Consider the following 13,846-nt stretch of genomic DNA (forward strand, 5'->3'; position numbering starts at 1 on the left):
AGAGGAAGGAACTCCATTTCTTCTCAGAGACAGAGAGCGAGAGGCTTGGGGAGGGAGCCGTCTGCAGAGCCACTGATCCGGGACTAGGTTTGCAGATGGAGTTGTGGAGACAGTGTGCTCACTGGCTGATCCAGTGCCGTGTCCTGCCTCCCAGTCACCGTGTAACGTGGAGCACAGCACAAGTGTGTGACCTGGCCCAGGCCCTACGAGATGGAGTGTTGCTCTGTCAGCTCCTGAATAACTTGTTACCTCATGCAGTCAACCTGAAGGAGATTAACCTCCGTCCCCAGATGTCCCAGGTGAGTCTCGTCTTGGCCACTGACATGTCAGGGGGGGGAGCAAATGTCTGGGCAGAGAGAGAGATACAAGAAAGGCATCACAGCTTGCATAACACCTTTTTATTTAAACAGAGAACAATTTTGGCTGTTATATTTCTTGCATGTATCAATTTTCATCATTCTGTGCTTCCAAAGTGTAATAATGCTGAGACTCAGAGTAAGGATGAAGAAACTAAAGAGACAGTGTCAAGGTTTAACAGAGAAATGGAAAGAGAGAGTGTGCTGGTCTGTGAGGGAGTTGGAGTGTGTGTGAAGGCGTGAGTCTGAGGGAGTTGGAGTGTGTGTGAAGGCGTGAGTCTGAGGGAGTTGGAGTGTGTGTGAAGGCGTGAGTCTGAGGGAGTTGGAGTGTGTGAAGGCGTGAGTCTGTGAGGGGAGCGTGTGTGTGTAGGCGTGAGTCTGTGAGGGGTGTGTGTGTGTGTGAAGGCGTGTGTATGAAAGCATTGAGTAAGTATGTGAAGGAGTATGCTTCTCTGTGAGGGAGTGTATTTGTTTGAAGATGTGACTGTGAGAAGGAGTATGCTTGTCTGAAGACGTGTATGTGAAGGCATGAGTGTGTGAGGGGAGCGTGTGTGTGTGAAGGTGTGAGTGTGTGAGGGGAGCGTGTGTGTGTGAAGGTGTGAGTGTGTGAGGGGAGTGTGTGTGTGAAGGTGTGAGTGTGTGAGGGGAGTGTGTGTGTGTGTGAAGGTGTGAGGGGAGAGTGTGTGTGTGTGAAGGAGTATGCTTGTCTGAAGAAGTGTATGTGAAGGCATGAGTCGGTGAGGGAATGTTGGTGTGATTCTGTGAAGGTAATTGCCAGGTTCTTGTGGCTTGGTTTGGCCTCTGTTGGAAACAGGATGCTGGGCTTGATGGACCCTTGGTCTGACCCAGCATGGCAATTTCTTATGTTCTTAAGGTGTGCATCTGTGAAGGAGTGTGTGTGAAGAATTGTGTGTATGAAGAGATTGCATGAGGGAGTGAGTATTTGAAGTGTGCCTGTCTGTGAAGACAGTGGGTGTGAGTGTGAGATGGAGTGTACTTGTCTGAAGTGAGAGTGGAAGGTGTGTTGTCTGTGAGGGAGTGTGCTTGTACATGATTGTGTGTATGTATGTGCGTAATGAATATCAAGGCATTTGTGCTTTTTTGTGCATAAGCATATGTTTTATCTTTGTATGTATAGGATATAGGAGTTTGTACGCCTGTGTGTTATGGATGTTTAAATTGGGGACAGAAGTTTTTGCAATAAATACAGCACAGTAAGGAATAGGATTCCAATGGTGGGATGTATGTGTACAGTATATTGTGCAGTCTGACAGGTAGATGCACACTATATTGTACTGTGGATGTGTATGCACACACATTTGCATGCCTTTATGTCAGTGTGACAGGATAGTGGAGAAAGATAATAAAATACTTGTGCATAAAGATGCATGCTATGAGTGTTACAGACAGGGTAATCCCTTTCTACAGGGCTCTGGTGAAATTCCACCTCGATTCCCTCTATAAATAGACACGGAGAAGGTGCAGGAAAGTTACTAAGGGGTTAATATTCAAATCTCTTGCACTGGGACAAGTTCACAGATGCATTTCCCTCATGGGCTTTGCACCAGTACAAAGTACACAATGCATCTACTTTCATGTTAACGTTTTCAGGGTTAGGGTACGCACAGGCTCATCCACCTGCCAGGGTCAGGGTTCGCACAGGCTCATCCACCTGCCAGGGTCAGGGTTCGCACAGGCTCATCCACCTGCCAGGGTCAGGGTTCGCACAGGCTCATCCACCTGCCAGGGTCAGGGTACGCACAGGCTCGTCCATCTGCCAGGGTTAGGGTACGCACAGGCTCGTCCAACTGCCAGGGTTAGGGTACGCACAGGCTCATCCACCTGCCAGGGTTAGGGTACGCACAGGCTCATCCACCTGCCAGGGTTAGGGTACGCACAGGCTCGTCCAACTGCCAGGGTTAGGGTACGCACAGGCTCGTCCACCTGCCAGGGTTAGGGTATGCACAGGCTCGTCCACCTGCCAGGGTTCGCACAGGCTCATCCACCTGCCAGGGTTAGGGTATGCACAGACTCATCCACCTACTTTTTGTATGGAAAATAATTAGTATATTTGAAAATGCAGTCTTCACAATTTAATTCCTCCAACCTAAACACAGCACCAGGAATGCAGGTGGGTAATGTAGCTACGAGTACCACCATGCACACTTTCAGCCATGCTGAGAGGGAGAATTGCAATTTGTGGCTATATCCGAATGCTCAGTGTATGTGATACACAGAGACTGAAAGAGTTAAAGGTGATGTAAACATTGGAATATCAGGCCAGCTTCTGCAAAGTATGAGAAGGAAGTATGAGCCATACAATGAAAAATTCCAGCACCAGGCTTCACCATGGGAAGCTGGAGAGAGAAGGTGCAGGACACCTGGAATAGACTTTCCGTGGAGGTTATAAGGACCTAAAACATTGGCAAAGGCACTTATGTGGCAGGGAGAGAGATGACCAGAGATCGTCAGACCTCTTAAGAGCAGAACCAAAGGAGCAGACTTGGGTTGACTGCTCACATCCCTGCTTCAATTGTAAGTTATAGAGTTAATCTGCATGGGCCTGGTGTGGTGTGGTGCAGGTGAAAGGTCAGGGTTTCTTAAACCGAGAGAAATCTGCATAGACTGAGCCTCCAATACATACAAATGTACCTCTTGCATATTCATTCTGTGGTGGCCCCAGGACAGGGTTGTGAGTCTTGGGATCGGTGGGTCTGTGTGTAATATATGTGACAGAGGGATTACATTACAGATGACAGAGATCATGAAATATACAGGGCCCAGCATCCTCTCGCCAACAGGGGCCAGTTTGGGTCACAAGCACACGGCACATCCCAGTCCTTGTTGCTCATTCCTAGGCGATGGCTTTCCCTTCTAAATGCTGCTGTGCTATGCCTGGACCTCAACCCTCCTGCAACACACGGCAGAGCTTGATTGTGCATTGAGTGAAAAAACACTCAGATTTCTTTTAAATCTGCTGCCCGTAAGTTTCATGGGCTGACCCCTAGTCTTTGCACTATTGTAAAGGGCAAATATTAATAAGCAGCCTTCGTTTCCCTGTCCACTTCTGTCATAGCCCTAGCCTGTTTAGCCTTTCCTCGCAGGGAACATACTTTGCACCTTTTCCTGTTCTGCTATATCTTTTTTGAGATAGGGTGATTGGAGCTGTGCACAGTACTCAAGATGTGGTCGCACCATGGAGAGAGTGAGTATTATGATATTCTCTCTTATTCTCCATTTCTTTACTAATAATTCCTAGAGTTCTATTAGCGTTTCTGACTGCCGCCACACACTGAGCTTAGGATTTCAACGTATATTGTCTTCAAGGACTCAAAGATGCTTTTCCTGGATGGTGACTCCTAATATGAAACTTAATATTGTGTACCCATAGTTTGCATTATTTTTCTCTATGTGCATCACTTTCACATTAAATTTCGCCTGCCCGTTACATTCCCAGTTTCCCAGTCTCGTAAGATTCTCCTGCAATTCCTCACATTCCACTTGTGTTTTAACAACTTTGAATAATTTTGTGCCATCTGCAAATTGTATCATCTCTCATTACTCCTTTATCCAGATTATTTCTGAATGTTAAACAGTACAAAAATCCTAGTACAGATCTCCAGGGCACTACTTTTAATGCTTGATTTTATACACTATACTCATTTGTTAGATTGAAAGAACATCAAAGGCCCATCAAGCTCCATCTTCTCATAGTTGTCTATGATAGAAGGGATTCTTAGTGTATGGCATATACTGTATATGCCAGAGGTGGCTGAGTGGATATATTGTATATACAAGGGGGGAAGGCGTTGAGGTCTCTTTATGGGAAGAGTGGTGGACGGAGGGGTTGACGTCTCTCTTTATGGGAAGAGTGGTGGATGAATGGAAGAGCCTTTCAGTGGAGTGAGGGCCACAAGTGATCCTGGAATAAGCAGAGAATCTATAGCTGTGAAGTGAGGGAAAAACCAGAGATTGACTGAGGTGATGGACATTGCACAAGGAAATATACTGCGTAGCCTAGATGGGCCTAAGGCTCTTTATCTGCTTTCACATTCTGTTTGACATAATTCAAGCTTACTTGGGCCCGATTCAAAGAATGATGGGAAGAGCAGAGGAGTGGGAGAGGTGGGGTGGGCCTGGATGGTGGAGAAGACAAGGAAACCGATTTATTTAAGTAGAATGGTACAAAAGACAAAGGTAGTTTGCACAGAGCAGCAGTGCCACTGTGGAGCTCCCAGGGAGAAGTGGCAGGGTCAGTCAGCACGAAGGGATGGCTGAACTCTTTGGGGGGGGGGGGGGGCTCTCTGCTATAATTTGGGGGAGATGGTAGGTTGTAGGATGACATAGCTAGAAAATGAACCTAACAAGAAAAAAGGTAAGGCGTGGGCTTCTTTACACAGTGCAACTCATACAGCTGGGAGATCTTAGTACAAAAAAAGGATAATGACTGATTCCAGAGTAGAGTAGGCACGCACTATAATGTTGTTGTAAACTGAGGTTTGGGTGGACCCTTGGACACTGTGGCAGCTGAGCACGCCCACAGGGGGAAGTTCCATAAGGGGCCACAGGTCAGGCTCAGCTTAGGACTCACAAACACAGAGATTGATCTTTTATTAGACTGTGTAAGGAAGCCACCAGAGGTGGCAGTAGTGAGCAACTGGAATAGCCCAGCTGGGCTCATATCCCTCAGGTGCTGGAACAGCGACTCCTCCAGTAGCAGTGCTGAAGTGAAAAGAATTGAGAATAATGAGTACAGTGGAATATGCACAAAGCCCCAGAATGGAGAACCCCAGGATAGGGAGAGCAGGCCCTCGAGGAGCGAGTACCTGATCCCTGAGAGGCTTGAAGGACGTAGGAGATGGCACTAGGGCTGGAACGGAGGCAGGCCCTCGAGGAGCGAGTACCTGATCCCTGAGAGGCTTGAAGGTGATGTACTCACAGTGGTTCCACGTAGGAGATGGCACCAGGGCTGGAACGGAGGCAGGCCCTCGAGGAGCGAGTACCTGATCCCTGAGAGCTGAGAGGCCTAAAGGTAATGTACTCACACAGCGGTTCCACGTAGGAGATGGCACCAGGGCTGGAATGGAGGCAGGCCCTCGAGGAGCGAGTACCTGATCCCTGAGAGCTGAGAGGCTTGAAGGTAATGTACTCACACAGCGGTTCCACGTAGGAGATGGCACCAGGGCTGGAATGGAGGCAGGCCCTCGAGGAGCGAGTACCTGATCCCTGAGAGCTGAGAGGCTTGAAGGTAATGTACTCACACAGCGGTTCCACGTAGGAGATGGCACTAGGGCTAGAACGGAGGCAGGATCTCGAGGAGCGAGTACCTGGTTCCAGGGAACAGCTCCAAAGTGAAGATGGTAGTACTCACTGGTGTTGAAGATAGCAAATCCTTCCAGGCAGAAGAGAAAGTAGGAGCAGGCAGAGAGTCAGGGAACATGGGCCCTCGAGAAGCGAGTACCGGTTTCCTGACAGCGACCTGAAAAGCAAGTGAGGCCCCTGAGGAGCGGGTACCCCGTTACCGTTAGAGAGTCCAATAGAAATTAGAGAGGCAGAGTAGCTGGGTACGGAGAGCGAATCCCATCCGTAAGATTATCCTTGCTAACTCAAAGGCTAGCAAACATTGTACGCCTTAAATATCCGGGCATCATGACGTCATCAGGGGGGACGCCCCGGAGGTTCGCGCCAAGTAGGAAATAAGAAGGGCTGCGTGGCGCACACCCCCTATGGTGCAAGCGGAGCATGGCGGGAGGTGACGCCGGAGAGGACAGCAGGCAGACGCTGCGGCAGCCAGGCATCCATCCATAGCGAGAGGAGGTGCAAAGAAAGAAAGGTAGGCGGAGTGAAGCCGTTGGGAAGGGATGGTTGCAACAATTGTATGTGGAGTAATTTGTACAGAGTATGCACAGTAGAGTGAATATAGAAAAGGAGGTTCTAGATAATAGGTACACATGTCAGAGGTTCTCTGTGTCAGATTTCCTGTGTATGGCAGAGCAGATTCTGTTACAGTATATTCTGCATTACATTTCACACAGGTGGGCCTCTGTACACAGATTATATGTGCAGTGAATATGGAAGAGGTGGTTCTAGGTGTATGACAGGCTATTCTGTGTCAGATTTCCTGTATATGGCAGAGCAGATTCTGTTACAGTATATTCTACATTACACTTCACACAGGTGGGTCTCTCTACACAGAATATATGTGCAGTGAATATGGAAGAGGTGGTTCTAGGTGTATATGACAGAGGCTGTTCTGTGTCAGATTTCCTGTATATGGAAGAGCAGATTCTGTTACAGTATATTCTACATTACATTTCACACAGGTGGGCCTCTGTACACAGATTATATGTGCAGTGAATATGGAAGAGGTGGTTCTAGGTGTATGACAGGCTATTCTGTGTCAGATTTCCTGTATATGGCAGAGCAGATTCTGTTACAGTATATTCTACATTACATTTCACACAGGTGGGTCTCTCTACACAGAATATATGTGCAGTGAATATGGAAGAGGTGGTTCTAGGTGTATGACAGGCTGTTCTGTGTCAGATTTCCTGTATATGGCAGAGCAGATTCTGTTACAGTATATTCTACATTACATTTCACACAGGTGGGTCTCTACACAGAATATATGTGCAGTGAATATGGAAGAGGTGGTTCTAGGTGTATATGACAGAGGCTGTTCTGTGTCAGATTTCCTGTATATGGCATAGCAGATTCGGTTACAGTATATTCTACATTACATTTCACACAGGTGGGTCTCTCTACACAGATTATATGTGCAGTGAATATGGAAGAGGTGGTTCTAGGTGTATATGTCAGAGGTTGTTCTGTCAGATTTCCTGTATATGGCAGAGCAGATTCTGTTACAGTATATTCTGCATTACATTTCACACAGGTGGGTCTCTACACAGATTATATGTGCAGTGAATATGGAAGAGGTGGTTCTAGGTGTGTGACAGAGGCTGTTCTGTGTCAGATTTCCTGTATATGGCAGAGCAGATTCTGTTACAGTATATTCTACATTACACTTCACACAGGTGGGCCTCTGTACACAGATTATATGTGCAGTGAATATGGAAGAGGTGGTTCTAGGTGTATATGTCAGAGGTTGTTCTGTCAGATTTCCTGTATATGGCATAGCAGATTCTGTTACAGTATATTCTACATTACACTTCACACAGGTGGGCCTCTGTACACAGAATATATGTGCAGTGAATATGGAAGAGGTGGTTCTAGGTGTATATGACAGAGGTTGTTCTGTCAGATTTCCTGTCTATGGCAGAGCAGATTCTGTTACAGTATATTCTGCATTACACTTCACACAGGTGGGCCTCCACACAGATTATATGTGCAGTGAATATGGAAGAGGTGGTTCTAGGTGTATATTTTATTTATTTAGGGCTTTTTTATATCGACATTCATGATACCAATCATATCGGTTTTCAAGAAACAATGGTGCAAAAACATTAACATCAACATGAACAATAGGCGAAGAGAGAACAAGTGAACAAAAGTTACAATAAAACAGGGGCACATGAACTGGGAGGAGGAAGAGCCAGAGACATGGCTAACTCAGAAATAAATAATATCTAGTCATATTCAGGATTATATTAAAACGTAGTCAGGACTGGATTATTTCAAATATGTAAATATCATATACTCAGGGCTGTAATAATATCATATGTTCCTGACTAAATAGTGTCAGTTCATAAAACTCGGGACTAATTAATGTATAGTCAGAAGCCAGGTCAGGGGTGTGGTACGTCGACTGGAGAACCTTGGCGATTTGTTATAGTTGGGGCGGTTATAGATCGGGGAAGGCTTGTAGAAATAGCCATGTCTTGAGTTTCTTTCTGAATGTCAGTCTGCAAGGTTCTTCTTGTCTAAGGTCTGGAGGCATGGAGTTCCAGATGGTTGGAGCCGCTGTCGAGAAGGCTCCATCTTTGGTGGATGAGAGATGGGTGGATTTGGCTGGGGGGGGGGTGTAGCGAGGCCTTGTATGCTTCTGAGTGGGTAGTGTAAATCAATGGGTGTTCTGTTGTAAATGGTTTTATGGATGATGGTGAGACACTTGTGAAGAATTTATATATGACAGAGGCTGTTCTCTGTGTCAGATTTCCTGTATATGGCAGAGCAGATTCTGTTACAGTATATTCTGCATTACATTTCACACAGGTGGGTCTCTCTACACAGAATATATGTGCAGTGAATATGGAAGAGGTGGTTCTAGGTGTATATGACAGAGGCTGTTCTGTGTCAGATTTCCTGTATATGGCAGAGCAGATTCTGTTACAGTATATTCTGCATTACATTTCACACAGGTGGGTCTCTCTACACAGAATATATGTGCAGTGAATATGGAAGAGGTGGTTCTAGGTGTATGACAGGCTATTCTGTGTCAGATTTCCTGTATATGGCAGAGCAGATTCTGTTACAGTATACTCTACATTACACTTCACACAGGTGGGTCTCTACACAGATTATATGTGCAGTGAATATGGAAGAGGTGGTTCTAGGTATATGACAGAGGTTGTTCTGTCAGATTTCCTGTATATGGCATAGCAGATTCTGTTACAGTATATTCTACATTACACTTCACACAGGTGGGCCTCTGTACACAGAATATATGTGCAGTGAATATGGAAGAGGTGGTTCTAGGTGTATATGACAGAGGTTGTTCTGTCAGATTTCCTGTCTATGGCAGAGCAGATTCTGTTACAGTATATTCTGCATTACATTTCACACAGGTGGGCCTCTGTACACAGATTATATGTGCAGTGAATATGGAAGAGGTGGTTCTAGGTGTATATGTCAGAGGTTGTTCTGTCAGATTTCCTGTATATGGCATAGCAGATTCTGTTACAGTATATTCTACATTACACTTCACACAGGTGGGCCTCTGTACACAGAATATATGTGCAGTGAATATGGAAGAGGTGGTTCTAGGTGTATATGACAGAGGTTGTTCTGTCAGATTTCCTGTCTATGGCAGAGCAGATTCTGTTACAGTATATTCTGCATTACACTTCACACAGGTGGGCCTCCACACAGATTATATGTGCAGTGAATATGGAAGAGGTGGTTCTAGGTGTATATTTTATTTATTTAGGGCTTTTTTATATCGACATTCATGATACCAATCATATCGGTTTTCAAGAAACAATGGTGCAAAAACATTAACATCAACATGAACAATAGGCGAAGAGAGAACAAGTGAACAAAAGTTACAATTAAACAGGGGCACATGAACTGGGAGGAGGAAGAGCCAGAGACATGGCTAACTCAGAAATAAATAATATCTAGTCATATTCAGGATTATATTAAAACGTAGTCAGGACTGGATTATTTCAAATATGTAAATATCATATACTCAGGGCTGTAATAATATCATATGTTCCTGACTAAATAGTGTCAGTTCATAAAACTCGGGACTAATTAATGTATAGTCAGAAGCCAGGTCAGGGGTGTGGTACGTCGACAGGAGAACCTTGGCGATTTGTTATAGTTGGGGCGGTTATAGATCAGGGAAGGCTTGTAGAAACAGCCAAGTCTTGAGTTTCTTTCTGAATGTCAGTCTGCAAGGTTCTTCTTGTCTAAGGTCTGGAGGCATGGAGTTCCAGATGGTTGGAGCCGCTGTCGAGAAGGCTCGGTCTTTGGTGGATGAGAGATGGGTGGATTTGGCTGGGGGGGGGGGGGGTGTAGCGAGGCCTTGTATGCTTCTGAGTGGGTAGTGTAAATCAATGGGTGTTCTGTTGTAAATGGTTTTATGGATGATGGTGAGACACTTGTGAAGAATTTATATATGACAGAGGCTGTTCTCTGTGTCAGATTTCCTGTATATGGCAGAGCAGATTCTGTTACAGTATATTCTGCATTACATTTCACACAGGTGGGTCTCTCTACACAGAATATATGTGCAGTGAATATGGAAGAGGTGGTTCTAGGTGTATGACAGGCTGTTCTGTGTCAGATTTCCTGTATATGGCAGAGCAGATTCTGTTACAGTATATTCTGCATTACATTTCACACAGGTGGGTCTCTCTACACAGAATATATGTGCAGTGAATATGGAAGAGGTGGTTCTAGGTGTATATGACAGAGGCTGTTCTGTGTCAGATTTCCTGTATATGGCAGAGCAGATTCTGTTACAGTATATTCTGCATTACATTTCACACAGGTGGGTCTCTACACAGAATATATGTGCAGTGAATATGGAAGAGGTGGTTCTAGGTGTATGACAGGCTGTTCTGTGTCAGATTTCCTGTATATGGCAGAGCAGATTCTGTTACAGTATATTCTGCATTACATTTCACACAGGTGGGTCTCTCTACACAGAATATATGTGCAGTGAATATGGAAGAGGTGGTTCTAGGTGTATATGACAGAGGCTGTTCTGTGTCAGATTTCCTGTATATGGCAGAGCAGATTCTGTTACAGTATATTCTGCATTACATTTCACACAGGTGGGTCTCTCTACACAGAATATATGTGCAGTGAATAAGGAAGAGGTGGTTCTAGGTGTATGACAGGCTATTCTGTGTCAGATTTCCTGTATATGGCAGAGCAGATTCTGTTACAGTATACTCTACATTACACTTCACACAGGTGGGCCTCTGTACACAGATTATATGTGCAGTGAATATGGAAGAGGTGGTTCTAGGTGTATATGACAGAGGCTGTTCTGTGTCAGATTTCCTGTATATGGCAGAGCAGATTCTGTTACAGTATATTCTGCATTACATTTCACACAGGTGGGTCTCTCTACACAGAATATATGTGCAGTGAATATGGAAGAGGTGGTTCTAGGTGTATATGACAGAGGTTGTTCTCTGTGTCAGATTTCCTGTATATGGCAGAGCAGATTCTGTTACAGTATATTCTGCATTACATTTCACACAGGTGGGTCTCTACACAGATTATATGTGCAGTGAATATGGAAGAGGTGGTTCTAGGTGTGTGACAGAGGCTGTTCTGTGTCAGATTTCCTGTATATGGCAGAGCAGATTCTGTTACAGTATATTCTGCATTACATTTCACACAGGTGGGTCTCTGTACACAGAATATATGTGCAGTGAATATGGAAGAAGTGATTCTAGGTGTGTATGACAAAGGCTGTTCTGTGTCAGATTTCCTGTATATGGCAGAGCAGATTCTGTTACAGTATATTCTGCATTACATTTCACACAGGTGGGTCTCTCTACACAGAATATATGTGCAGTGAATATGGAAGAGGTGGTTCTAGGTGTATATGACAGAGGTTGTTCTCTGTGTCAGATTTCCTGTATATGGCAGAGCAGATTCTGTTACAGTATATTCTGCATTACATTTCACACAGGTGGGTCTCTACACAGATTATATGTGCAGTGAATATGGAAGAGGTGGTTCTAGGTGTGTGACAGAGGCTGTTCTGTGTCAGATTTCCTGTATATGGCAGAGCAGATTCTGTTACAGTATATTCTGCATTACATTTCACACAGGTGGGTCTCTGTACACAGAATATATGTGCAGTGAATATGGAAGAAGTGATTCTAGGTGTGTATGACAAAGGCTGTTCTGTGTCAGATTTCCTGTATATGGCAGAGCAGATTCTGTTACAGTATATTCTGCATTACATTTCACACAGGTGGGTCTCTTCACAGAATATATGTGCAGTGAATATGGAAGAGGAGGTTCTAGGTGTATATGACAGAGGCTGTTCTGTGTCAGATTTCCTGTATATGGCAGAGCAGATTCTGTTACAGTATATTCTGCATTACATTTCACACAGGTGGGTCTCTCTACACAGAATATATGTGCAGTGACTGGAAGAGGTGGTTCTAGGTGTGTATAACAGAGGCTGTTCTGTGTCAGATTTCCTGTATATGGCAGAGCAGATTCTGTTACAGTATATTCTGCATTACATTTCACACAGGTGGGCCTCTGTACACAGAATATATGTGCAGTGAATATGGAAGAGGTGGTTCTAGGTGTGTATGACAGAGGCTGTTCTGTGTCAGATTTCCTGTATATGGCAGAGCAGATTCTGTTACAGTATATTCTGCATTACATTTCACACAGGTGGGCCTCTGTACACAGAATATATGTGCTGTGTGATCACAGTAGATTGAATATGGAAGAGCTGTTTCTGTGTGTATATGACAGATGTTGTCGTGCCTTAGGTTTTCTATATATGGCAGAAGGGAATCGAAGGTATATGCTATATTATATATGACAGAGTCGGGCCACTGCACACCAGATATGCTGTGGGTTCAAAGTATAGTGAAGGCCGTGGCTGAAGTGCAGGTGTGCAGCGGTTCGCTACCGTGCCGTGGCTGAAGCGCAGGTGTGCGGCGGCTCGCTACCGTGCCGTGGCTGAAGCGCAGGTGTGCGGCGGCTCGCTACCGTGCCTGAAGCGCAGGTGTGCGGCGGCTCACTACCGTGGCTGAAGCGCAGGTGTGCGGCGGCTCACTACTGTGGCTGAAGCGCAGGTGTGTGGCGGCTACCGTGCCGTGGCTGAAGCGCAGGTGTGCGGCGGCTCGCTACCGTGCCGTGGCTGAAGCGCAGGTGTGCGGCGGCTCGCTACCATGCCTGAAGCGCAGGTGTGCGGCGGCTCGCTACCATGCCTGAAGCGCAGGTGTGCGGCGGCTCACTACCGTGGCTGAAGCGCAGGTGTGCGGCGGCTCACTACTGTGGCTGAAGCGCAGGTGTGCGGCGGCTCACTACTGTGGCTGAAGCGCAGGTGTGCGGCGGCTCACTACCATGCCTGAAGCGCAGGTGTGCGGCGGCTCACTACCGTGGCTGAAGCGCAGGTGTGCGGCGGCTCACTACCATGCCTGAAGCGCAGGTGTGCGGCGGCTCACTACCGTGGCTGAAGCGCAGGTGTGCGGCGGCTCACTACCATGCCTGAAGCGCAGGTGTGCGGCGGCTCACTACCGTGGCTGAAGCGCAGGTGTGCGGCGGCTCACTACCATGCCTGAAGCGCAGGTGTGCGGCGGCTCACTACCATGCCTGAAGCGCAGGTGTGCGGCGGCTCACTACCGTGGCTGAAGCGCAGGTGTGCGGCGGCTCACTACTGTGGCTGAAGCGCAGGTGTGCGGCGGCTACCGTGCCGTGGCTGAAGCGCAGGTGTGCGGCGGCTCGCTACCGTGCCGTGGCTGAAGCGCAGGTGTGCGGCGGCTCGCTACCATGCCTGAAGCGCAGGTGTGCGGCGGCTCGCTACCATGCCTGAAGCGCAGGTGTGCGGCGGCTCGCTACCATGCCTGAAGCGCAGGTGTGCGGCGGCTCGCTACCATGCCTGAAGCGCAGGTGTGCGGCGGCTCACTACCGTGGCTGAAGCGCAGGTGTGCGGCGGCTCACTACCGTGGCTGAAGCGCAGGTGTGCGGCGGCTCACTACTGTGGCTGAAGCGCAGGTGTGCGGCGGCTCACTACCGTGCCACGGCTGCAGTCTCATTTACTGTTTCCCTCCTGGCCTGCAGGATGTCCTCCCACCAGCAAGGGGCATTTGAGAGCA

General features: G+C 46.8%; 1 protein-coding gene across 3 annotated transcripts in view; it reads left to right on the plus strand.

The window, feature by feature from the left end:
* VAV1 (vav guanine nucleotide exchange factor 1) overlaps window positions 1-13,846 on the plus strand; it is a 131,056-nt gene continuing 117,210 nt past the window's right edge. For 2 of the 3 annotated variants that reach the window (XM_029585253.1, XM_029585254.1), the window contains exon 1: window positions 2-299. In XM_029585253.1, coding sequence (XP_029441113.1) covers window positions 96-299 — 204 coding nt within the window. In that variant the 5' untranslated portion in view covers window positions 2-95. Of the gene's footprint in view, window positions 300-13,846 lie in introns of all 3 variants that reach the window. The other variant, XM_029585255.1, reaches the window with a different exon arrangement.

This window comes from Rhinatrema bivittatum, chromosome 19 (assembly GCF_901001135.1).
Source record: "Rhinatrema bivittatum chromosome 19, aRhiBiv1.1, whole genome shotgun sequence".
NCBI lineage: Eukaryota > Metazoa > Chordata > Amphibia > Gymnophiona > Rhinatrematidae > Rhinatrema > Rhinatrema bivittatum.